The 24,914-nt window shown below is 46.9% G+C and overlaps 1 protein-coding gene across 1 annotated transcript; it reads right to left on the bottom strand.

Moving 5' to 3' along the window:
• Window positions 1-4,298: 4,298 nt before the first annotated feature.
• On the bottom strand, window positions 4,299-13,488 carry ANKRD16 (ankyrin repeat domain 16; the record flags this gene model as incomplete). The annotated part of the gene is made up of 6 exons (XM_080717031.1): window positions 4,299-4,709; window positions 6,255-6,416; window positions 7,571-7,679; window positions 10,282-10,324; window positions 11,566-11,786; window positions 13,175-13,488. The coding sequence occupies 6 exons, from the start codon at window positions 13,486-13,488 to the stop codon at window positions 4,566-4,568; spliced, it is 993 nt and encodes a 330-aa protein (XP_080573157.1). The 3' UTR covers window positions 4,299-4,565.
• Window positions 13,489-24,914: the final 11,426 nt, after the last annotated feature.

The raw sequence follows: 24,914 nt of genomic DNA, 5'->3' as shown, positions 1-24,914 counted from the left end.
GTCTAGCTTGCCATCTGCTGGGGACTTCTAGCAATGCCACAGGTCAAATTAAAGTCGGTGCTTGCTCTTCCTTATTACCTGGGCCCCCTTTGCCTAGTTCTCATATTTCTTTAGTGTGAGTTTTGCCATTCCTTATTCCATTTTAACTTCTACTTACTTTCTTTTTCTTTTTTTGTGGTCCTGGGGATTGAACCTAGGTACCACATTCTACCTCTGAGCTACATCCGGTGGTACTAGGGGTAGAACCCACGGGCCTTTTCTACCTCCGGACTATCTATACTCCCAGACCTGTTTTCTATTTTATTTGGAAATGGTCTCACTAAGTTGCTGAGCGCCTCACTTAAGTAGCTGAGGCTGGCTTTGAACCTGTGTGATCCTCCTGTCTCAGCCTCCCAAGTGCGGGGATTACAAGTGTGCGTCACCACGCCCGGCTCCCCCAACTCTTTTTTATTTACTATTTTTGAAACAGGGTCTTGCTAGGTTGCTGAGTCTTGCTAAGTTTCTTTCTTTTCTTTATTTTCATGGTACTGGGGATGGAACACAGGAGCCCTCTGCCTCTGGGGTACACTCCCAGACTTAATATTTTGTTTGGAAACAGGGTCTCAATAAGTTGCTGAAAGCCTAAGTAGCTGAGGCTGGCTTCGAACCTGTGCGATCCTCCTGTGTCTTAGCCTCTCAAGTACTGGGATTACAAGTATGCGCCACCACGCCCGGCTGAGTCTTGCTAAGTCTCTGAGGCTGTCCTGGAACCTGTGATCCTCCTGTCACAGCTCTGAAGTACTGGGATTACAGGCATGTGCCACTACACCTGGCCATAAGTACTTATTCATATTATTTTTCAGGGTAAGATATGTTAGGTCCTCGCTATTTCGTGATTGTCATCTTTACCTATTTGTAACTCTTTCTGACCACTTCTGCCCAGGTGGAGTTTAATAATATAGGATCTAGAACATGGGGGAAAAAAGTGTAACATGACTCCTCGCAAACACTGGCCAGTTTCTTGCTGTTTTATGATACTGGGGATGGAACTCAGGGGCATTCTATCTCCCAGTCCTATTTTATTTCTAGATATCTCTATCTCTCAGCCCTATTTTTTTTTTTTTATATTGAGACAGAATCTTACTAAGTATTGGAGGGCCTAAACTGCTGAGGCTGGCCTCGGACCTCCCAAGTACTGGGATTACAACTGTCATTTCACCACGCCTGCTTTCGCTGGCCATTTCTAAAGGCAGGAGCAAAGTGACAGATGGGACTTGATTATGCAAGGGGGAGCTGCAGATAAGATGCTGCTTTTTGCAAGTGTCCTGAAGGGGAGAAAGGCCGGCACAAGCCGGTCTTTGGGCAGAACTTGCACAGACAGAATATCCACACAGCAGGATCAACTTTAGACCCCGAGGGTATAGACACAAAGACATCTCTGCAAAACGGCCATCACATCCGGCCTGACCAGCACATCTATTTGGTATTTCGGGCTAGGAATCCACCAACACTATCTGGAAATAGTTAAGAGGAACTGGAAATTCTTGCTATTTACCAAAGCTAGCAGTGCTGGGAAGGTGGGCGTGTAATAAGCACTTGCCGGATTGCATCAGACAGGAGGACTGAGTCTTGTTTATGAATGATGCACGCCAACTCAAAAAGTCTCATTTGGACTGATGAACTATTCTTTGCAATTCACAGAAAATGCTCAAAAAAAAAAAAAAAAAAGAGAGAGAGAGAGAGAGAGGATAAAATAGAAAAATAACCTAAATGTCTCAGGATTTATCTACCTTTAATCTGTTTGTTAAAAGACTATGATTTTTTTTTGGGGGTGTCGGGTCTGGAGATGGAACCCAGGGGCATTTGACCTTTAAGCTATATCTGCTGCCCTATTTTTTATTCTTTATTTTGAAACAGGGTCTCGCTAAGTTGCAAAGGGCCTCGCTAAGTAGCTGAGGCTGTCCGCATACTGCGATCCTCCGGTCTCAGCCTCCCAAGTACTGGGATTATAAGCGTGCGCCACCACACCCGGCTAGGCCATTGCATTTTATGGCTTAAACTACTAGCAATTTATATTTTCACATCATTGTCTTACCATGTAGCATTTATTATAAAAACCTGTTTATGGTATTGAGAATTGAACCCAGAGGCATTCTACCTCCCAGCTGCACCTCCAGATCCATCTTATTTCTTATTTGGAAACAGGGTCTCCCTAGGTTGCTAAGAGCTTCACTAAATTGCTGGGGCCGTCCTCAAACTTGCGATCCTCCTGTGTCGGCCTCCCAAGAACTAGGATTATAGGCATGTGCCACCACGCTTAGTTTTTGTTTGTGTATTTGTAAAAGTATGTATATTATGTTCATATATGTGACACGCTTCTTTAAGGACCCTAGAGACTGATTTCGTAGACATTATTTAATTCTACTTTAAGGATAGAAAAAAATGAAATATGGCTACAGAAAAAGCATGTGCTCAGGATTCCACAACATGCCTGTCACGGAGCTATTAGCTCGGAGACCTAATCATCCAGTAAGTCCTCAGTGGGAGAGAACAGTGCAGGAGGGAAGCCGGGAGATGACAACACTGGCTACTGGATAAATTCCTCGAATCTGCCAGTGACTGAGGAATCGGGACATAAACGACGATCTATTTCACTGCCTCCTTTTAGAAACATCCTCAAGCCGTGGTGCTGTGGTCAAAGCTCGGAGCTGCCATCTGCTCTCTTCGTGAGCTGCTGAGCCAGGGAGCCTGTGATGTCTGCTGAGTCCTTCAGCCCCGACTGCAGGAGCAACTCAGCGCAAGCTGAGTGCCCACCTGCATGGGCCAGATGCAGAGCTGGGGGGAGACAGGAGCAACGCGGATTCAGAACACGGCCGCTGGAACAAAAGTGGACCTGCCAAGGCGACGGCATCCAGGGAGATTACTGGCCCATTCAATTATACGTATTTTATACCTTCACAATGCATCCCCATCCCCGTGCTGACATTCTGGGGTTTTTTTGTTTTTTTTTTTACCTGATTCGGTTGAAAATAGTTTTTTTTTTTGTGGTACTGGGGTTCCTGGAAACCCTTCTACCTCCGGGCTACACTCCCAGACCTATTTCTTATATATATATATTTTATTTGGAAACAGGGTCTCTTAAGCCAGCGAGGCTGGCTTCCAACCTGTGCGATCCTCCTGTCTCCGCCTCCCAAGCTCGGGGATTACAAGCGTGCGCCACCACGCCTGACTGAGAATACTTTTAAAGATAAGCAGATAGAGAAGATTTAAGAAACTTTTCTAAAATAACTGAGCAAATTAATAGGAAATAGAAGACTTGTCCTCTTCACACTCACTCCTGTGTGCCTTCCAAATACAGCTTCAAGAGCAGAGACAACTTTGTCAGTCTTTTTTAAAAAAATTACTATAAAAGCCATGTATGGTGGCACACACTTGTAATCGCAGTACTTGGGAGGCTGAGACAGGTGGATTGTGGTTCACAGACAGCCTCAGCTACTTAGTGAGGCCCTCCGCAATTAAGTGAGACACTGTTTCAAAACAAAGAATAAAAAAAAATAGGGCAGGGGGTGTCACTCAGAGGTAGAATGGCCCTGGGTTCCATCCCCAGTACCGCAAAAAAAAAAAAAAAAAAAAAAAAAAAAAAAAAAAAAAAAAAAAAAATCACTATAAATAAGAACAACGAAACAGAAAGTTGCTGACCAATCTTCCTATTCTGGCTGTAGAAATGAGTGCTCACGGGTCCTGATGTGCTGAGGGTCCCTGTGTGCCCCTGGTTCTGCTGCCTGCGCCCCTTCTGGACCTGCAGCTGCCCTTTCCAGCCCTCCAATGGAAATTAAGTCATGTGCAAGTCTTGGAAGCATAGGATCTCGCTAAACCCTTGGGAGATGGCCGTTGGCTCCCAGATCACTCATTAGAGGGTTCATTCTAAAGTCCGAGCCTGAAGCTGAAGCTCTCAGTGGGGCTGAGGGTGTAGCATGTGGCCAGCATGCATGAGGCCCTGGGTTAGATTCCTAGCACCAGAAAAAAAGAAAAGAAAAGAAAAATTTTGAGAATATATTCCTGAGCCCGAAGTCTGTATCACACTCTCATGGATAAGACACAAAGTGCTTTCAAGCCACATATATTGCTGTAGTTTTAAATCACAGTTTTAGCCGGGCGTGGTGGCGCACGCTTGTAATCCCCGCGCTTGGGAGGCTGAGACAGGAGCATCACGCAGGTTCGAAGCCAGCCTCAGCTACTTAGTGAAGCTCTCAGCAACTTAGTGAGACCCTGTTTCCAAATAAAGTATAAAATAGGTCTGGGAGTATAGCCTGGAGGTAGAAAAGCTCCTGGGTTCTACCCCCAGTACCACCAAAAAAAAAAAAAAAAAATTAATGAAATCAGTTTGGAGGACGGTCATAATGAGAAGCGGTCATCTTCACTGCTGTGGCCATAGCAATGGTTCCACAGCTCTGCAAAGAGGACAATTAAGGAAAAGTCGCTGAGCTACTGAAAGAATAATATTAAAAGCCATTTCCTCCCCGGCCCCCTTGGGATCAAACCCAGGGCCTCGTGCATATTGGGTAAGAAAGTGCTTTACTACTGGCCTACACCCCCAACCTCCAAGCTCTGTGTTTAATATAAAAGCACACGTGTGGTTTACATTCAATACCTGATCGATTTCGCTCATCTTTAGAGTTGATGTCGGCACCGATTGATAAGAGAGTCTGAACTGTGCTTGTGTGTCCTTCCTGAGTGTTGAAATAAATTCATTACCGCTGTGATAAGAACAAAAACAGCCCTTGACACAAACTCCAGCGCATGTCAGCTCTTTTTCTAAAATAGTCAGCTACTAAAACTGAACTTTAATATCTAAAGAAAGACTCATGGTATCGCTCTCGATTAATAACACATCAAATAAATATTTCAGTTGCATTTAACTATGAGATAATAAACTTTGTAGGATAAATGATTTATCTAATAAAGCTGGGTTTCCATCAATGTAAGCAGTATAAATCCTGTGATTTATATAGAACCTGCAAAAAGTTTTCCAAGCAAAGAACTCTCTGCTGTCGGTTGTGGTGGCGCATGTTTGTCATCCCAGCATTTGGGAGGCTGAGACAGGAGGATCGTGGTTTGCAGACAGCCTCAGCTACTTAGTGAGGCCCTTTGTAACTCGGTGAGACCCTGTTTCAAAATAGAGAATAAAAAAATAGGAAGCCAGGTGTGGTGGTGCACGCTTGTAATCCTCGCATTTGAGAGGCTGAGACAGGAAGATCTCGGTTACAGGACAGCCTTAGCCACTTAGGCTTAGTGAGGCCCTCTGCAACTCAGTGAGACCCTATTTCAAAATAAAGAATAAAAAGTAGGGCTGGGTGTGTGGCTCAGAGGCAGAATATCCCTGGGTTCCATCCTCAGCACCCCCAAAAAATTTAGGGCCAAGATAATGACAAAAGATTGTAACTTCCCATAAAAGAGAACCCTAGACTAGAACTATTCTTTATAAAATAATTGATATTCTCTTTGTCCAGCCCAGTCCATTAGTGGGGGCAAGACCAAAATCATGGGTTCTTTCTTCCTGTGCAGGAAGCGCAAGGTTTTCTCCCCCTGTGGCCACAGACAAGACCCTCAGCCCTTCCTTACAACCCACCTCTTCACAAAGGGGAAATCAGGTAGGAGAGTGTAGATGACCCGAAAAAAGTTATTACTGCTTTTAGAAAAAGGTACACAGCCAGATAACGTATACGTAATCTGCAAGGCCTCTTAAAACAGTTCTTGCTTTTCCCCTTTCCTCTTTCCTCTTTTCCCCTTTCCTCTTCTTCTCTCTCTCTCTCTCTCTCTCTCTCTCTCTCTCTCGCTCTCGCTCTCGCTCTCGCTCTCTCCCTTTCTTTCTTATGTACTAGGGATCGAACTCAGGGCCATTCTACCTCTGAGTGACACCCTCAGCCCTATTTTTTTAAATTTATTCTTTATTTTGAAACAGGGTCTTACTAAGTCGCAGAATGCCTCACTAAGTAGCCGAGGCTGGCTTTAAACCTGAGATCCTTCTGTCTCAGCCTCCCCATTACTGAGATTTTAAGTCTGTACCACCAGGCCCAGCAAAATAAACATTTTATATTTCCCTTTGGTGTTTTACACATTGGAGTATATGTGATGCCCTTGCTTCTTCTAAAGAGATTAACTTCTGAAACCCAGTGTAACAACTGAGAGCTAGAAAATTCATAGAGAGGGTCTTTTTGGCTTTATAAATAAACTGTCGGGTGTTATAAATAACACCGGCAGAAGGATGGACAAACCTTAGCTGCACAGTGGAGAGCCGTGAGATGGGTCGATGTCGCTCTCACATTGACGTCAATGCCAAGATCTGACACCAAGAAGCGGATGGCCGCATCCTGCCCAGTGACTGCTGCCCGGTGCAGAGCCTGGGCGCCCAGGCTATCCTTGGCCCAGGAGCAAGCCTAGCAAGCAGGAGAAGGCCAAAGAGGGTGAGCAGGGAAAACGGGCCCGTCCTGCTGACATCTTGTTTTAGTGTTTTTTATTTTGGGCACAAGGGATTAGACCCAGGGGCATTCTACCTCTGAGCTACACCCCTAGCCCTTTTTAATTTTTGTTTTGATACAGGGTCTCACTAAGTTCTGATCTTCCTGCCACAGCCCCTCAAGTACTGAGATTACAGGCACGCGCCACCATGCCCGGCACCTGCTGACCTCTGGGCAAAACTTAGTCGACTGCACATTTCTCTGGGCAGGGGATACAGAGCTTTTCTCATTCTCGAAGGACTTTAACCAAAAAATGGTTTTGAGTCAAGGCTCCGGGCTATAGCGCCAAAAGCACCACCAGCGACAATGTGACATTGTTGTGACTGTCAAAGACCTATTGTTTATTGACTACTTAATTTGCTAACTGCTTTGTGTACATTTGATTATTTACTCCTTAAAGGAACCTCCTGCTGAAATTTAACCTGTATCTATATTAGAGATGGGAACACTGAGAAACTGAGGCTTGACAAGGGTAAAAGACCCACTGGGGAGTTTGCCAGAGCTGGGATTTGGAACCAAGGCCTGAATAAATCCGCTTATCCTATAACTAAAAGTTGTAGGAAAGTCGGGTGTGGTGGCAAACTCTTGTAACCCCAGCATTTGGGAGGCTGAGACAGGAGGATCGCGGTTTGCGGACAGCCTCAGCTACTACTTAGTGAGGCCCTTTGCAACTTAATGAGACCCTGTTTCAAAATAAAGAATAAAAAGCCAGGCGTGGTGGTGCACGCTTGTAACCCCAGCATTTGGGAGGCTAAGACACAGGATCCTGGTTCGTGGACAGCCTCAGCTACTTAGGGAGGCCCTCTGCAACTTCGTGAGACCTTGTTTCAAAATAAAGAATAAAAAATAGGGCTGGGGGTGTAGCTTGGAGGTAGAATGCCCCTGGGTTCCATCCCCCAGTACCACAAATAAATACATACATACATACATACATACATACATACATACATACATACAAAACAGGGCTGGGGGTGTAGCTCAGAGGTAGAATGCCCCTGGGTTCCATCCCAGTACTGCAAAAAAAAAAAAAAAAAAAAAAAAAAAAAAAAGAATACAAGAAAATCGTGTTTTACCTTGTGTTTTTCCAGGAGCAGCCTGGCTATGTCCATGTGACCAGACTGAATTGCGTCCATAAAAGGGGTGACCCCACAGTTGTCTTTGCAGTCTGGTTCATACTGGCACCTAGAGCCCAAACCCCAAAGTGCAGAGCTGAGAGCACTCACTGCTTCAAGCCCAGTGGGCCGCTGGTATTTGATCACTTGACTTACAAATGCACAAAGGACGATGTCTGCCATCTTGGCACCACCTCCAAGGGCCAGGAGCACGTGAGACCTGCGCACGGCGCCAGGTCCCCGGCCCACCTCAGGGTGCTGCCCTGCACCTGGCCCTGCATCCTGGCCCTCCCCTTGCCGGCCCCTTCCTGCCTCGGCCCTGCTGGGCTTCTGCTTGGAACGTTACTGCTCCACTCTCTCTCGGCCAATTCTGACGCATCCTTCTGGTTGCACGGCATGTGGAGTCTTGACAGAGGCCTTTCTGCACCACCCTCAATCTGCACGAGCCCTTCGGCTTCTCCTAGCTGGACTTTCCCTTTCATAGTATTACAACCTGTAATTCTCTGGTGTTTAATTGTAGGATTATTCATCTCTACATGTCCTCCACACTAGTCTACAGATTCTACAAGAGGAAGCACTGTGCTTATCCCAACACCTAAGCATGAAGACGCTCCAAAAATGTAAACTTATAGGGAATCCAGAGTGCTCTCATTCCTGGCAGGCAAGCCCTCCACATAGCACTGTTCTCAGGGCCCGCCGTTCAGTGCTCTGCTCGCCTCTAAAGCCACACTGTTTTCTTAGGTGTCTGGCTTCCATTAGCATCTCTGTCCATGAGCCCCACAGCTCCATCTCTGTCCGTCCGAGTCTCTAACTGCCTGCTTAAAGGCTGCTTGGCTATCTCACAGGCACAAGACACACAACATGTCCCAAAGTGGAATTATCTTTCCCCCAAGCATACTCCGCCTCCACCATTCAACATCTCAGCAGTGGCACCAGCATTACCACCCTGAAGTCACCTTGATTCCCCTAGAGGCTTGAAAATCCTCCTTGATGTCATTCTATTTATTTATTTATTGTGGAGCTGGGGCTAGAAGCCAGGGCACCATGCACGATAGGCAAACGCTCTACCACTGAGCCACCGCCCCCCGTCTTCTTCTTATTCAGCCAGCCCTATACATCTACTTCTTAGACATCTCCGTGTCTTTCTCTTTGTCCTTGGCCATCTCCTCTGTCCAGCTACCATCGTTTCTCATTTCGCTGTACCAGCCTCCCAGATGGCTTCACAGGGCCCTTTTGCTCCCTGTCCCCCACCAAACCATCCTCTAATTTGCAAACAAATTTGCAAGCGTGGTGGCGCACTCTTGTAATCCCCGCGCTTGGGAGGCAGAGACAGGAGGATCGCGCAGGTTCAAAGCCAGCTGCGTGCGCTGGCTTAGGAGACCCTGTTTCCAATAAAAATGTAAAAATAGGTCTGGGAGTGTAGTCCGGAGGTAGAAGGGATTCCAGGAACCCCAGTACCACAAATAAATAAATAAATAAATAAATAAATAAATAAATAAATAAAATAATTAAAAAAAAAGATTGAGGATCTTTGAAAATAGATCATTTCTTATTCCCTTCAGCTTCCAACCCTTCAGTGTCAGCTTGTGTGAAGAATAAAACCTAAACTCTTTAGATGGTCTACGGCATCCGGGCTCCCCTCGCCCCTTAGGCTCCAGTTCCTCCTGAACTTTGCTCCTCAAAGGCACCGTGCCTCTCCCTGCTCAGGGCATCAGGGATGCTACTGCCTCTGTCCAGATGCTCAGCTGACCCCCCACCATGTCCAGCAAATCTGATTTCTCCTCCCGGGGACAGATTCAACTTATTTATTTATTGTGGTACTGGGGATGGAACCCGGGGGCATTCTACCTCCAAGCTATACCCTTAGCCCTATTTTATTTTATTTACTTTGAAACAGAGTCTCACTAGTTTGATGAGAGTCTCACTACTTGCTGAGGCTTTCCTCAAACCTGTGATCCTCTTCTCACATCCTCCCAAGAACTGGGATGTACCATGCCCGGCTCTGACACCTTCAATAATGCCGATGCTAAGACCGTTATTCCCAGGCAACTGGGTCCTTCCTACTTTCCGGTAGGAATCCTGCCATTCCCCACAATGTTCGGCAGACTTATGGGGCTGGCTTAGTCTGTCTTTTTTTTCCTGTCTCTGGTTTCCTGCCTCATATTTGCTATAGCTCCTGCACTGGTGCGGGGCATAGTGTATATCTGGCACTGAATCTACATGTTTGTTGAATAGAGAACTAGATTATTTTAGCTATATTTTAGAACTAGATTATTTTAGCATAAAGCTATGTTGGCTTTATGTTATTTGAGTTATGAGCAGATGTCCTTTATTCACTTTACTTTTGCGAGCTTAGTTTCTTCATCTGTTTGAGCTCTTTACACCAATACTAACTCTTTACTATAATTAACAAATACTTTCCTACAATTTATTATGGTGTTTTTTTAATGGTACTGGGGATTGAACTTAGGAACATTCTACCTCTGTGCTATACCCCCAGCCCTATTTATTTTTTATTGTGAAACAGAGTCTAAGTTGCAGAGGGCCTCACTAAGTAGTTGAGGCTGGCCGCGAACTGCAATCCTCCTGTCTCAGCCTCCCAAGTACTAAGATTACAAGTGTGTACTACCACATTACTACCATGTTCCGTCAATTTACTGTTTTGTTCTTACCTCTGAAGAATCACCTTTACTGCTTCTAAACAGCCATGCATTGCTGGAAGAAGAGAGTTGAGAATTAAGAACTTTTTAGTGCAGACATAAAATGCTTCTTGCCTGGGGACGCAGCTCAGTGGCAGCACATTTTCCTAGCATGCATGAGGTCCTGGGTTTGATCCCCAGCACTGCAAAAGAAAAATAAAATCCTTTTTTTTTTTCTTTCAGGCTTTCCTTTCTGCCCCCTTCACTTAGTTATGGCTTATAAAAAGGAATATTGAAATTAGGTACACTGTACTATCCTAGAAAAATAAAGTCAACTGGATTAAATGGTAAAGAGTGATGTTCATGCTTTACATGCACATAGCCAAAACGTGATTGTCTTATCTTTATGAGCATCTTTAAGGAAAATTTTCAGGCCTGAACTTTCTCCCCACTGTTGCCAATCAGTTTTTATCCAGGAAATATATATATATATATATATATATATATATATATATATATATATATATATATTTTTTTTTTTTTTTGTGGCTGGGAATGAAACCTAGGCCATTCTACTCCCGAGCTACACCCCCAGCCCTATTATTCCTTCCTTCCTTCCTTCCTTCCTTCCTTCCTTCTTTCTTTCTTTCTTTCTACTAGGGGTGGAACACAGGGGCTTTTCTACCTCCGGGCTATACTCCCAGACCTATTTTATATTTTATTTGGAAACAGGGTCTCACTAAGTTGCTGAGAGCCTCACTAAGTAGCTGAGGCTGGCTTTGAACCTGTACAATCCTCCTGTCTCAACCTCCCAAGCGCTGGGATTACAAGCATGTGCCACCACGCCCAGCTTTATTCTTTATTTTTGAAACAGTCTCACTAAATTGCGGAGGGCCTCAATAAGTTGCCACGGCTGGCTGCAAACCTGTGATCCTCCTGTCTCTACCTCCCAAGTACTGGGATGGCAGGAGGATCACACAAGTTCAAAGCCAGCCTCAGCTACTTAGTGAGGCTCTCATCAACTTAGTGAGACCCTGTTTCCAAATAAAATATAAAAAAAAATAGGTCTGGGAGTATAGCCCAGAGGTAGAAAATCCCCTGGGTTTCATTTCCAGTACCACAAAAAAAAAAAAAAAGAAAAGAAAAAAACAGAAACAAGCTGATTGCCTGAAAGCCCTAACATGATCTTGTTCCCCACCCTCCATTTTCCCCAATTTTCCATTCCCCTGCAGGAGACTTGAACAAGATCATGAGTGGCGGTGCGCCTAACGGAGGCTGCACAGGCGTGCGCGCATGCCCACAGAGTTGTGGCTGTACCCGCAGTGTGCAGCGGGGTTCTTCTAATTTTGCTTTCTGTTTTCCAGACATCGGGGCAAACCGTGAGCAGGTACTGGAGGATCAGAGGGTCGCCTTCTCGGCTGGCAATATGGAAACTGTTCCAACCGTCCTTGTTCTTCAGGAGCGGATCGGCGCCGTGTTCCACAAGGTCCTGGATCACCTCGAGTTTGTTCCTCGTGCAAGCCATCATCAGCGGCGTCCTAAGGCCAACGGGAAGAAGCTATCAGATGGGTGGGGAGTGAGGGGTCAGGTCTTCAGGAAACGCACATCCTCGGCACAGAGGAAAACTACAGGATTCAGGGGTCTGGGAGGCAGGAAAACAGCTCTGCCTGGCAGCTCTGCCTGCTGTGAGGACCTTGGGGAGAAGGATTGTGACTAGTGTGAAGGTCTAGGAGGATGTACCTGGGAGGTCAAAACGTTGCAGGATAGTAATGAAGTGGGACAGGGATAATAAAATCCACAGACAGCTCTCAAAGTATAACCATATCTACTTCATCTAGTGGGGGAAATGTCCTTTAACTATGCAGCTCTCTTGTTCTTATTTTATTTATTATTTTTGCCCCCCTCCCATCCCTGCTGGGGATGGAACCCAAGGCCTCCTGCACAGGAAAGCGCTCTGCCACTGAGCCATAACCCCAGCTCTGTCCTGTTTGTTAGATCAGATCTAAAATCACTGGAAGCCGGGCAGAGGATCGTGGTTCGAGCACAGACTCAGCTACTACTTAGTGAGGCCCTTTGCAACTTAGAGAGATCCTGTTTCAAAATAAAGAATAAAAAAAATAGGGCTGGGGGTGTAGCTTGGAAGTAGAATGCCCCTGGGTTCCATTCCCAGTACCGCAAAAAAAAAAAAAAAAAAAAAAAAAAAAATCACCTGAAGACAGGAACTTACATTATGAGCCTTAAGAGGGGTGCACAGGCTTAAAGAAGCCTGATACGGCGAGTACTCAAAATGCTGTCAACGCAATGAGATTGAGCTGTGTAAGGGCAGAGTGTCTTGATGGTGGAGGCAGTCAATATAGCGCTAAGTGTGGGGGAACTGAAGAAATCTGACTGTCTTTTTTTTTTTTTTGGCAGCACTGGGGACCTGGAACCCAGGGGCATTTTACCTCCGAGCTACACCCCCCAGCCCTATTTTTTATTCTTTATTTTGAAACAAGGTCTCACTGAGTTGCAAAGGGCCTAAGTAGCTGAGGCTGTCCTGGAAAGGAGATCCCCGTCTCAGCCTCTCGAATGGGATTACCAGCATGCACCATCACCCCCTAGATAGGTATCTTGATTGTCACAACGTCAACAAAAGCAGTGCAACTGGTAAAGCGGTAATTTGGCTAGGTGTCCTCAGAACTTCACCTCCGGGGGCTACCGTAGCCTACACAATTCACTATTTGATTCTATTCCATTCTGTCCCACAAAGGTAAGTGATTCTTAACCCCACAAGGGCAGGGGGGTTGGGGTGGGTCGACGCTGTCCGCTAAGCAGCCCCAGAAAAGCTATGGTGTGGGAAGGGGATTGACCCAGCAAGGCCCCGAAAATCTACGACTCTGCGGAGAATGGGGGTGGCGGGGTGTCTTTCTGGATCCTAACCACCTACCAGTCGGCTTTTTTCAGGCAATCGACCGCTGCCCCTCGGTCCAAAAGATAGCGAACACAGTCCGGGTGGCCCATGGAGGCCGCCTCGTGCAGAGGCCGCTTGTAGTCTCGGTTGGTGGCCTCGATGTCCATGCCCCAGGCCTCAACCAGATAAACTAGGATGTCGCGGCGCCCGTGGCGAGCGGCATAGTGGAGAAGGGTGTCCCCCGCTGGCCCCTGGTAGCCTCCGATCGCCTGCAGCTCCTCCTGCAGGGCGCACAGCCGGCCCTCCTGCACCAGCCTGCAGAGGCGCCGCGGGTCCCCGGGTGGGGCCATCGGCGTGGGCTGGGAGAGATCGGGAGGGAACCGAGGACCAGTCCTCCGCTGCCGGGACCCCAGCTAGGGCCGGCAGTGCAGAACTGGTAGGTGATGGGGGTTTCCGCTTCCTGCACGTGACCCTCCTCCCGGACGCCCCGCCCCGACTCTATTCCCTAGAGAGCAGCTGCCCCCACCACCCTCACGCCCCTTGTCTCCGGTTGGTGGAGGGGGAGCTGCGGTCCCCAGTGTCGGGCGGTGATTCTTCTTCTAGCGGACCGGAGAGATGATGCGCCGACGCTTGTGAACCGCTCTTGTTAGCCCGCTCCGGATGAGTGGAGTCTTCTAGGTGGAGACGACTTGGCTCCTGGAGCTCCTGCACCTGGCGGGGTACCCATCTCGTGGGTGCATCTGCTGTCCCCCGCATCGGAGTGATCTGAGGCCGAAATCGCCAGGGAGTTGGGGGTACGCTGTTCTACCGCGGAGCCCCGAAGCCGAACAGAGAGGCCCGTGCAGCCTGACCCCCACCCCACCAGGGCACGGGTAGGTAGCTCCGGAGGCAGCCTGGCCGCAGCGTGGCCTGCTTTCCCCAGCCCACGTAGCCCTTCTCCCTAACTTCCAGTCCTGCACACCTCCGCTCTAGTAGGGAGTGCACCATTGTGGCCCAGGATGGACACCTCTGGACAGCTGCTGTCGCCCGGGGTTGGGGCGTGGTTCTGATGCTCCGCCCCTCCTCGTCCAATCTGCAGCGGCCCCAGCCCCTCCCCGTCGCTGCCACCGCAGCCCCCGCGGGAACCGGGGGAGCTCGAAGGAACTCTGGGAAAGTTTCCCCTTGCCTCCTCCGCGAGAGCGGAAGCACGGACGGGGCGTGGCTCGCAGGAGTGGCCGCACCCTCCCCAGTTGCGCGTTTCTATTGGCCGAAGGGCCCGTCTGTCAGCCCGTCCCCTTCAAATCCAAGTTCCTATTGGTTCTGGGGGCTGTCGGTCAGCTCCGGCGGCGGGCGCTTCCCTGGGCTGCGGCGGGGCGGGGCTCGAGGAGGAAGTCGGCGGCTGTCTGCTAGCTGTCTGGGCTGGAGGAGGAGCTTGCTGCGGGCGGGGGGACGCTAGGCTGGGCGGCCGGCGGCGCGGGCCCGGCGGTGGCGGCGGCGGCAGGGCCCGGGTCCGGAGCGCCATAGTGCGTGAGATCGTGGACGTGGCAGGGAGTGCGGGCGGGGCGCCATCGCGTGGGAAACTTAGCCCTCCGGGCCCCTGCGCGGGTGTCCCGGCCTCGGGGGTGGGGCTCTGAGTCCGCGGACGGCGCGGGGCGGGGCGGCGGGAGTGGGTTCGGGGGCTCAGCCGCCGGCAGGTGCGGGGCGGCGGGGTGGGCGCCGCGGAGGCCTGGGTGCCCGTGAGCTCAGGACTGGCCTCCGCCCCGACGCTTCTCCCCGAGGCCCGGGAAGGGGCAGCTCGTCGATTCTCCCGGGCTGGTAGAGGAGGCACGGGAGACATGGCCTCGATTGCTGGCAAGCCAGGCTCCTTTACGCTGATGTTTTGACCTTGGGCAAGTCATTTTATGCGACTCCGCTGTCCCCGCTTTCGTTGGTAAACTTCCATCCCCTTACCTGAGTATAAGAAGATTAAGGTGATGTGGAAGGCCTTGGGTTCTTTGAGGTCTGAGCAATTGTGCGGGGTGATGGGAGTTGAGGATTAGGTGTGGAGTTCCTTACTCGACCTTAGGAGGAACCAGCCTTTAACCCTTTGGTGTTTCCAGTTTCTCTAGGGGTCCAATGGGGGTCTTTTAAAACTCAGTTTCTCTTTACATTCGGCATCGTGCTCTGCTTTACAAAGCACTTGATGTTAATTATCTAATTTGCAGAAACCTCTGTTAAAACAGCATCCTGGTTTTACAGGTGAGAAAATGGAGGGTCGAACGAAGTTAGTGATTTCACCACTCAAGTATAGGTAATCAAGTCTCCTGGAAGGAAAGATTGTACTAACTATTGAGTGTCAGTGCCTGACACTGCTCAAATAAGCCTGACATAAAATGAAGAAGAGTCTGCTATGGGACCGTGTCAGTAAGCCGGTTTCACGAGTAAGCATATTCGGCTGGGTCAAGTCGCTTATTGAACGATAGAGTCACTGGAGACGGCGCTAAGTCCAAGTAGCAAGTTTACCAAAGTTTATTGTTTTATTATGATTGTCAGTCCAAGACAGAGGAGGGTGGGCAAACAAGTGCTTTAAAATGCACGGGAGTTTTAGAGCATGCCAATAATCTCATTGCTGCAGTTGGAGTCAGTGTAAACTGGAAATTGAGGCCTCTGGTAGCTTCAAACTTTTTGCTTCTAAGGCTTCTCCGAACCCCACTCTCCATCCTCGTTACAAATGGCCCCACCTTCTCTTGCCTTATCTCTTCAGTTTCCCTGTGTTTCTTCTCTTCTTTTTTTAGTCAGGAGGCACAGGAGACAGCAGTGTTGTTGCTCAGACTGGTCCGGAAGCTCTGGGCTCAATTGCTTATCTTTCCTTGGGCTCCTGAGTAGCTGGGACTGCAAGCATGTGTCGCCTTGCCCAGCTCAGTTTACCTGTGTTTCCTACAAAATTGGGACATAGGTTTACAAAATAGGGTGGACTATTGGAAATCTACCTTAATGTGTTTAATCCGCGTTCCAAGTTCAATCCTGCCTCTCCTGCCTGCTTTCTGAATTTTCTTTGGTCTGGCTACCGTCCTGAGTTACTAGATGACAATGTATGTGAATTGGTTCCTCAGCCCCTGTGATTTCTGGATCAAAAGCCTGATCTGGAGGGATCTATACAGTATGTTATGAGATGGAATCGTTTCTGGGTTTGCAATTTTTTTTTCAGTTGTATTGGGCTGCCCTTTTCTTCATTCCTTCATTTTTTGGGGTACTGGGAATGGAATCCAGGGGCCTTCTACCTCTGGGCTCCACTCTCAGCCCTAATTTATTTATTTTTATTTGGAAACAGGGTCTCACCAAGTTGCAGAGAGCCTCACTAAGTTGCTGAGGCTAGCCTCGAACTTTGAATCCTCCTGCCTCAGCGCCCCCCCCCCCCCATACTGGGCTTACAGGTGTGCACTACCACGCCCGGCTTTGCCCGTTTCTTTGGTGTAGGCAGGCTCTGGGAGTGTGTGGTCTGGCCTTTCCTGCCTCACTTCACATGTGACTGTTACTGGCCTTGCCATTTTCTGCCTGGCTGCCTTTCACTTTTCTCCTGCTGCATTCTCTGGAGATGGAGCACTTAGCTGTGGTCCCCGGGGTCTGCATCACTGGCCATGTTTCCTGATTGGTGAATACACCGGCAGTTCAACTTTGAACTCTTCATTTCAGATGTGTTTCCTTTATTTATTTGTTTATTTATTTATTTTTCTAATCGTTTCTCACTATCCCTGTAGGCCAATTTTTATTTGAAAACTGAATTTGGATACCGATTTGGCTCTTCTGGTTATGAAATTACCCAATTTCTTTAAATTTGCTGGTCATGACGGTTTCTCAAACCTCACATCGTCCGTGTTCATGCCTTTTGAGGACCGATCTGATGTTCAGAATGCTTGCTGGAGCTTAACCTGGTATTTCACAGATACCTATAAGAAAAAAAAAATATTTGGATTTTTTTTGTGTGTATGTGGTACCAGGAATGACATTCTACCTCTGAGCTACATCTTTGGCCCATTTATTTATTTATTTATTTTTGTGGGTCTGAGGATGGAACCCAGGGATATTCAACCTCTGAGCTACACCCTCTGCCCTATTTTTTATTCTTTAATTTGAAACAGGGTCTCACTAACTTGCAGAGAGCCTCACTAAGTAGCTAAGGCTGTCGGTGAACCGCCATCCTCCTGTCTCCACCTCCCACATGCTGGGATTACAAGCATGCCCTGCCACCACGCCTGGCTCATAAAGTTGTGGAGGGCTTCACTAAGTAGCTGAGGCTGGGGGGAAACCTGCCATCCTCCTGTCTCAGCCTCCCAAATGCTGGGATTACAAGTGTGAGCCACCACGCTTGGATTAAAATTGGAATTTCAAATCTCCATTCAGTCCAGGAAAAAATGATTAAAAACAAACCACTAATTCTTTTATTCTTTAATGTGCTTGATACTATCATCCTTTTGTTCTGTACTCGAGGTTGATCCCAGGGGTGCATTACCTCCAAACTCCACCCCCAGCCCTTTTTTTTTTTTTGAATCAGGGTCTCACTAGGTAGCTGAGAGTCTTGCAAAATTGCCAAGGCTGGCCTTGAACTTGCACTCCTCCTGTCTCAGCCTCCCAAATACTGGGATTACAGGCATTCGCCACCATGCCCATCTGACATCGTCTTTCTTAATGTTCTACTAGAAATGTCAGGTATCTTTGCTACTGTTTCTCTTCATCTTGTCCAAAACAAAAGCCAAGAGCCAAACACCTTGTCGATATTCACCTGACCTCTCCAGTTTCTGCTGGTCTCCGGCGTCTGCACACTCTCGCCGAGGCACCTACAGTGACTTCCTGTCTTGTTTTCCTGACCATCTTCATGTCTGATCTGACTTTCATTGTGAAATGACCCTGCTTAAAACCTGCACGATAACCTGAATTACCCACATGATATTTTTATTTATTTTATTTTATTTTATTTTTTTATTTTTTTATTTTTTTATTTTTTTGGTGGTACTGGGGTTCCTGGAAGCCCTTCTACCTCCGGGCTACACTTCCAGACCTATTTTATATTTTTGAAACAGGGTCTCTTACGCCAGTGCGGCTGGCTTCGAACCTGCGCGATCCTCCTATCTCCGCCTCCCAAGCGCGGGGATTACAAGCGTGCGCCACCACGCCCGGCAACCCGCATGATAAATCCTTTTCTTTTGCCGTCTGCTAAAGGATCTTCCTTGTCCATGGCACCAAATTCATTTCCCAGGCATTTATTTCTCATCATTCCCCATCAATGAACCTCTTGTTCTGACAGAACCTACCTTTTCTAATTCCTGTAATCTCATTCTTTTTTCTTTTTTTTCTCTTTCTTTCTTTCTTTCTTACTTTTTTCTTTTTTTTTTTTGTGGTGCTGGGGATTGAAACCAGGGGCATCCTACGTTTGAGCTACACTCCTAGCCCTATTTCTTTCTTTTTAATTCTGAAACGAGGTCTCACTACATGGCACAGGGCCTTGCTAAATTGCTGAGGCTGGCCGCGAACCTGCTGTCCTCCTGTCTCAGCCCCCCAAGTCCTGGAATTCCATTCACCTTTAAAGGTTCAGCTCTTTGAACAGCTTTTCCAGCTTTCCTGACTGTATTCACTTGATTTCCGTAGCACTCTGTGCATATATTTATGTAGCATTTATATCGCTTTATGTTTAGCAATTTGTGTTTGTTTTGGCAGCTGCCTTATGGTCAGGCTTATTTATTTTTGCATACTCGGTGTTGAAAATAGCATTTAACACCAAGGATACCATAAGGAAAGCCCTTGTGGAGCTTATAATGAATCTGGGACATAGTAGATTTATAAAAGTGGCTGTGGAATGAATTGGTCATAGCAAAAGCTTTTCAGATATATAAAGGAGTATTCCAGACAGTCAGTAGTGACCTTTTTCTGATGTTTTCTTTCTCTCGTGGCTTTCCTTGTGAGGGGCCTAGCGGGTGAACAGCCCCGCTCCAGCCTTGCTGTAATCCACGAGTCGCTGTTTCCAGGGGAGCAGCAGGTTTTTTAGGGCGTGAGCTGATTTGGGGAAGATCAGGCCTACTGACTTGGCCCTTTGGGTGTAGAGCAAAGCAGGATGTGGTGGCTGGCAGGGACCTGGCGCTGTATCAAGAATGAGCGCTGGAGAGGGGAGCTGAGTTCCTGCAGTACTCTCTCTGTTTGTTTCTTTTAGAGCTAATGGGAACAAAATATTTCTAAGTTTTTCTACTTTGAGTCTACGATATATAATGACCTTCCTTCCTTCCTTCCTTTATGGTCTTGGGGATTGAACCCAGGCTTATTTTACCTCTAAGCTGTATCCCCAGCCCTATTTTATTTTTTTTCTTGTGAAACAGGGTCTCCCTAAGTTGCTGAGGGCCTCACTAAGTTGATGAGGCTGGCCACAAACCTGTGGTCCTCTTGTCTCAGCCTCTCAAGTACTGGGATGACAAGCGTGCACCACCATGCCCAGTTGAGATATATATATATATATATATATATATATATATATATATATATATATATATATATAATTTTTTTAAGTTAATATTTTCTGAATACTGTGATTAAATTTTTGGTTGAATACTTTATGATGATTTTTTTTTTTTTTTTGGTGGTACTGGGGGTGGAACCCAGAGACTTTCTACCTCCGGGCTATACTCCCAGACCTTTTTTATATTTTATTTGGAAACAGGGTCTCACTAAGTTGCTAGAAGCCTCACTGAGTAGACTGAGTAGCTGAGGCTGGCTTTGAACCCGTGCGATCCTCCTGTCTCAGCCTCCCAAGACTTTATGATGATTTTATTTCATCTTATTTATTTTGCAGTATTGGGGGTGGAACCGAGGGGCATTTTACCTCCGAGCTACACACCCAGTCCTGTTTTTTTATACTTTACATTTATTTATTTATTTATTTATTTATTTATTTATTTATTTAGTGGTACTGGGGATGGAACTCAGGGACACTCTACCTCCGAGTGACACCCTCAGCCCTATTTTTTATTCTTTATTTTGAAACCGGGTTTCACTGAGTTGCAGAGGGCCTCACTGAGTAGCTCCGGCTGTCCACGAACCGCGATCTTCCTGTCTCAGCCTCCCGAATTCTGGGATTACAATCATGCGCCACCACGCCCAGGTTTTTCGAAGCTGCAGGAAAGCCCTGGACCAGAAGGGAGAGTGTTAGAGTAGTCAGCATGCCAGGCCCACAAAGTCTGGAGACCTGAGTTCTTGTGCTGGCGCCGCGACTGGTGAGCTAGTTCCGACTTGACACAAGTCTTCTCTGCACCCTAGTAGGCTTGTGGCAGATAGTGGGGGAGATCAACTAGGGTATAGGAAGGAAACGCAACAGTTGCTGCACACTCAGGAGGTGCAAGGTTCTGAAGCCAGGATGACAGCTGCAGCCTAGAAGGAAGCCCTACGATTGGGCAGTTGTTTGTTTAATCAGCAATTTTTTTTTTTTCTTCAGAGCTCTATGCATCTTTTATTCTAGAAAAAGAGAAAAGGATTTAGAACGTACTCTGGCAGGTGCCGTGATGGGCAGGAGGAAAGAGGCCAGCCCGAACTTCCTAAGGCCCCAGGGTAGGGCAGGCTTCTCATCTGGGCACTGATGGGGGCTCTGCGTGTCTCCACTGTGAATCAAGTCCAGCCAGTTCCCTCCGAGAACTCTCGTGCACCAGGGCAGGTCCTGGCTCAGGAAGTGCACCTTGTCTCCACCTAATCAGCAGTTACTTGTGAGGCCGTATGTGTTGGATGCCGGGGATCAGTAAGTTCCTTGCTTTTCCCTCTCACTAAGTAAGCCCTAGAGCTTTTAGCTTAGGAATGGGAGACACACTAAAAATACCCTTAAAACTGGACTTGGAATCCCAGCACTTGGGAGGCTGAGACAGGAGGATCGCACAGATTCTTAGCCAGCCTCAACTACTTAGTGAGGCTCTCAGCAACTTAGTGAGACCCTGTTTCCAAATAAAGTAAAAAAATAGGTCTGGGAATATAGCCCAGAGGTAGAAAAGCCCTAGTAACACACACACACACACACACACACACACACACACACACACACACACACAACTTAAAAATACCCTTATACAAATAATCACCATTACCATGACACTAAGATAAAACAAGGAAGATTATTCAAGTAATTTGAGTAAGACAAGCATTATATACCTGTTGGTAAGGAGAATTGTGACAAGTATCTCAGCCGGTGCACAGGATGGTTTTATTCCTGCAAAGTGCTGCCTGGCTTCATTGAATGCTTCCTACATGTTGGAGTTGAGGGTTGGCAGAGTTAACTGTGTTTAAGTTGGGCTCTCAGGTTTCACAGGCTGCTGTCAGACCTGCCAAATGCCAGAATCATTGTAATTATTGTAATGATGGACTACATCGCAGCGTACCTCTGGTATCTCCACACAAGACCAGAGACGTGGGGTCTACTTGACCTTTGTAACTTTCCCATAAAAGAAAAGTGAGAAGTGGGTTGGGAAACTAACCAGGTGAGGTCAGGTGTCTCTAGAGTTAGGTATGGTATTAGGAGCAGTTTCTCCAGTCAGGTACCTTGTACTAGGAAAAAAAAAAAAATAATGTTTGAATGGGCTTACTTGAGGCAGGGCAGAATTCTCTTTGACAAAATGATTTCACACATGCTAAGTTTTTTTCTGTCCTAACACCTGAGAGATATGACCCTTTTCTTCTAGGATGGTGGAGAATCGCAAAGAGAATAGAGACTTTCGTACGGAGAGAATTACTCTGAGTGTCTCTGGGGGCCTCATATAGTTTGGAAAGCCTCAGAAGCAGTTTTGGTTTTTCTCCATGCACAAGAACCCTGGTTTAGACATAGCCTCCCTTCATGTGTGTGTGTGTGTTTGTCTTAGAGCACTATAACTGTACTCCCTGCGGCTCACAGCTTCTAACATTAACCACCTGTTAAAGCTGGGCGTGGTGGCATACTCTTGTAATCTTAGCATTTGGGAGGCTGAGATAAGAGGATCTCAGGTTGGCAGACAGCCTTGGTGACTTAGTGAGGCCCTCTGCAACTCAGACCCTGTTTCAAAGTAAAAGAAAAAAAAATTAGGGCTTGTGGCTTTAAGAGAGGTGTTAAGTGCATTTGCTGTTTAAGGAGGGAGGAACATCACTAGGTTTGGGTGACAGAGAAGATCTTATGGAAGAGTTAGCATTTGAACGTTATATATATATATATATATATTTTTTTTTTTTTTTTTGGTGGTACTGGGGTTCCTGGAAGCCCTTCTACCTCCGGGCTACACTCCCAGACCTATTTTTACATTTTTATTTGGAAACAGGGTCTCCTAAGCCAGCGCGTGCGGCTGGCTTCGAACCTGCGCGATCCTCCTGTCCCTGCCTCCCAAGCGCGGGGATTACAAGCGTGCGCCACCACGCCCGGCTGAACGTTTATATTTTCACACACACATACACACACACACACACACACACACACACACACACACACACTTTCTTTCTCTCTCTCTCTCTCTCTCTCTCTCTCTCTCTCTCGGGATAGAACCCAGGGGCATTCTACCTCCAAGCTATCAAGCTATACCCTCGGCCCTATTTTTTATTCTTTATTTTGAAACAGGGTTTCACTGAGTTACAAAGGGTCTCACTACGGAGCTGAGGCTGTCCGCAAACTGAGATCCTCCTGTCTCAGTCTCCCAAATGCTGGGATTACAAACATGCCACGCCTGGCTGAAAAAGTTATATTTGAAATGTTGTTTTTAAAAGGCATGTTAGCAAAAATAGAGGAGTGAACAGAGTTTCAGTGTATCATTTAAAAATTTAGCATAACCACTAATGGCTACTAAAATAATATATGCCTCTTAGGAGACACGCAGATTGGTATGGTAGTCATGTGGTTCTGCTCACACTCCGTTGCTAGGTTGGAACATAGGTGTAGAGACTGGTGACACCCACGGTGGGCGTCCAGGGTACTGACATATGTATCATCTTGTTCTGTGAATTCTGAATTCACTCTGGTAGGTATTATACTAATCATTTTCATAGGCTTCAGTAAAAATACCCATGCCTGCTGATGGGAAGACGTCTTCTAGTACACCACTCAGCCTCTAAGGGGCTTTGAGGAGGTGCTAAATGACAACACTAGAGGAAGGAGACCCAGGGTTCCAGGTTCTCCCGCAGTGTGTCCCAGCGCTTCTTCTCAGAGACTTGAGACATGGTTTCGTTTTTCTGTTGACGAGCTGCAGTCAGAACAGCTGTTTGGGATATGGAAATGCCAGCTGTACCTCCCTGGCACGTCGAGACCCGGGGATCACCGTGCCCAAGGTGTAATAGAGGCAGCTTATGCTAGTACACTGAAGTCAGGTCTCCCCGTGGACGTGCCTTCCTTCCCCAGTTGTTTACCTTAGCCCTTCCATTAATGGCTTCCTGTCAGAAAAATACTGGAATGTACCAGAACTCTCTGGAAGCAAAACACTCCTGTGAGCTCTTCTTCCTGTGCCTTTGATAGATTTCTGCAATCATTTCATCTTCTCAATAAGCACTTTAGACTCAGATGTATTTTATGGAGAACATACATGAATAAACATATATCCCTGTCGATATTACTTTCCCCCACCAGTTCTGTTTAGTTATGTGTCTCTTTGTCTCCTATTACCTGACATATCACCCTGCTAAGCAGACTTACAGTTGTCCCCAAGGTCCTAACGCCTCTCAGTTTGGAAGATACTGATCTTGGTGATTTTATCCATGAAACCTTTTCTTCTCCAGGCCAGTTTGGCAATAGATGCTCACCTTCTATTTATGTGAGCTATCTCCTCTCTCTGTACATGGGATATTGGGGACTGGTTTCCGATATTACCAATTCTCCAATTTTTTTTTTTTTTTTTTTGTGGTACTGGGGATGGAAACCCAGGGGTATTCTCCCTAAGAGCTACACATCCAGTCCTGTTTTTTATTCTTTATTTTGAAACAGGGTTTCACTGAGTTGCAAAGGGCCTCACTAGGTAGTCACGGAGGCTGTCTGTGAACCGCCATCCTCCTGTCTGCTGAGTTTACAAGCATGAGACACCATGCCTGGCTACCGATTCTGTTTATAGACGTACTCACCAGTGCTGAAGCAACTGGGTGTATTAAAGAGAAATCAGCAGAGATCTCTTGGACCAATGGGGTCAGTGGGCTTGCTGCCTGGAAGCCCCTGACTGCTGCTGTGGTCAGCATTATATGTCGAGTGCCTGATCTAGGGCCCAGATCTGTGTGTACTGTTCAAGGCACCTCATAGCTTTGCCTTACTTTCCACTCTGACCAGGGGATTCCATTGAGGCAAAATAGGAATTGCGATTTATTTATCATACAAACAGAAGTGGTAAAACTTCTCGTCTTATAATTTATTTATTGTAGTGGGGATCCAGCCCTGGGGCATTTTACCTCTGAACTATATCCTCAACCCTACTTTATTTTTATTTTGAAACAGAGTCTGGATAAGTTGCTTAAGGTCTTGCTAACCCACTGAGGCTGGCCTTAGGCCTTAGTCATGTTTTTAAGAGAGCAGTCAGCCAGGCACGGTGGCCTACGCCTAGGATCTCAGTACTTGGGAGGCTGATACAGGAGGATTGTGGTTTCAAGATCAGCCTCAGCAACTCAATGGGAGTATCAGCAAACTAGTGAGATCCTGTTTTAAAACAAACAAAAAGGGCTGGGGGTGCTGCGTGGAAAAGCCCCTGGATTCAATCCCTAGTACAAAAAAGAGAACAATTAGACTTCCAAGTTTATGATTTTTTCCCCTGTATTGGAAAATTTTAAATGTATCTTTTTTTTTTCTTGAAACAAAGAAAAAGAG

Source organism: Muscardinus avellanarius (genome assembly GCF_963383645.1).
Source record: "Muscardinus avellanarius genome assembly, chromosome: 20".
NCBI classification, from domain to species: domain Eukaryota; kingdom Metazoa; phylum Chordata; class Mammalia; order Rodentia; family Gliridae; genus Muscardinus; species Muscardinus avellanarius.
This window is presented reverse-complemented; position numbering and strand designations above follow the sequence as displayed.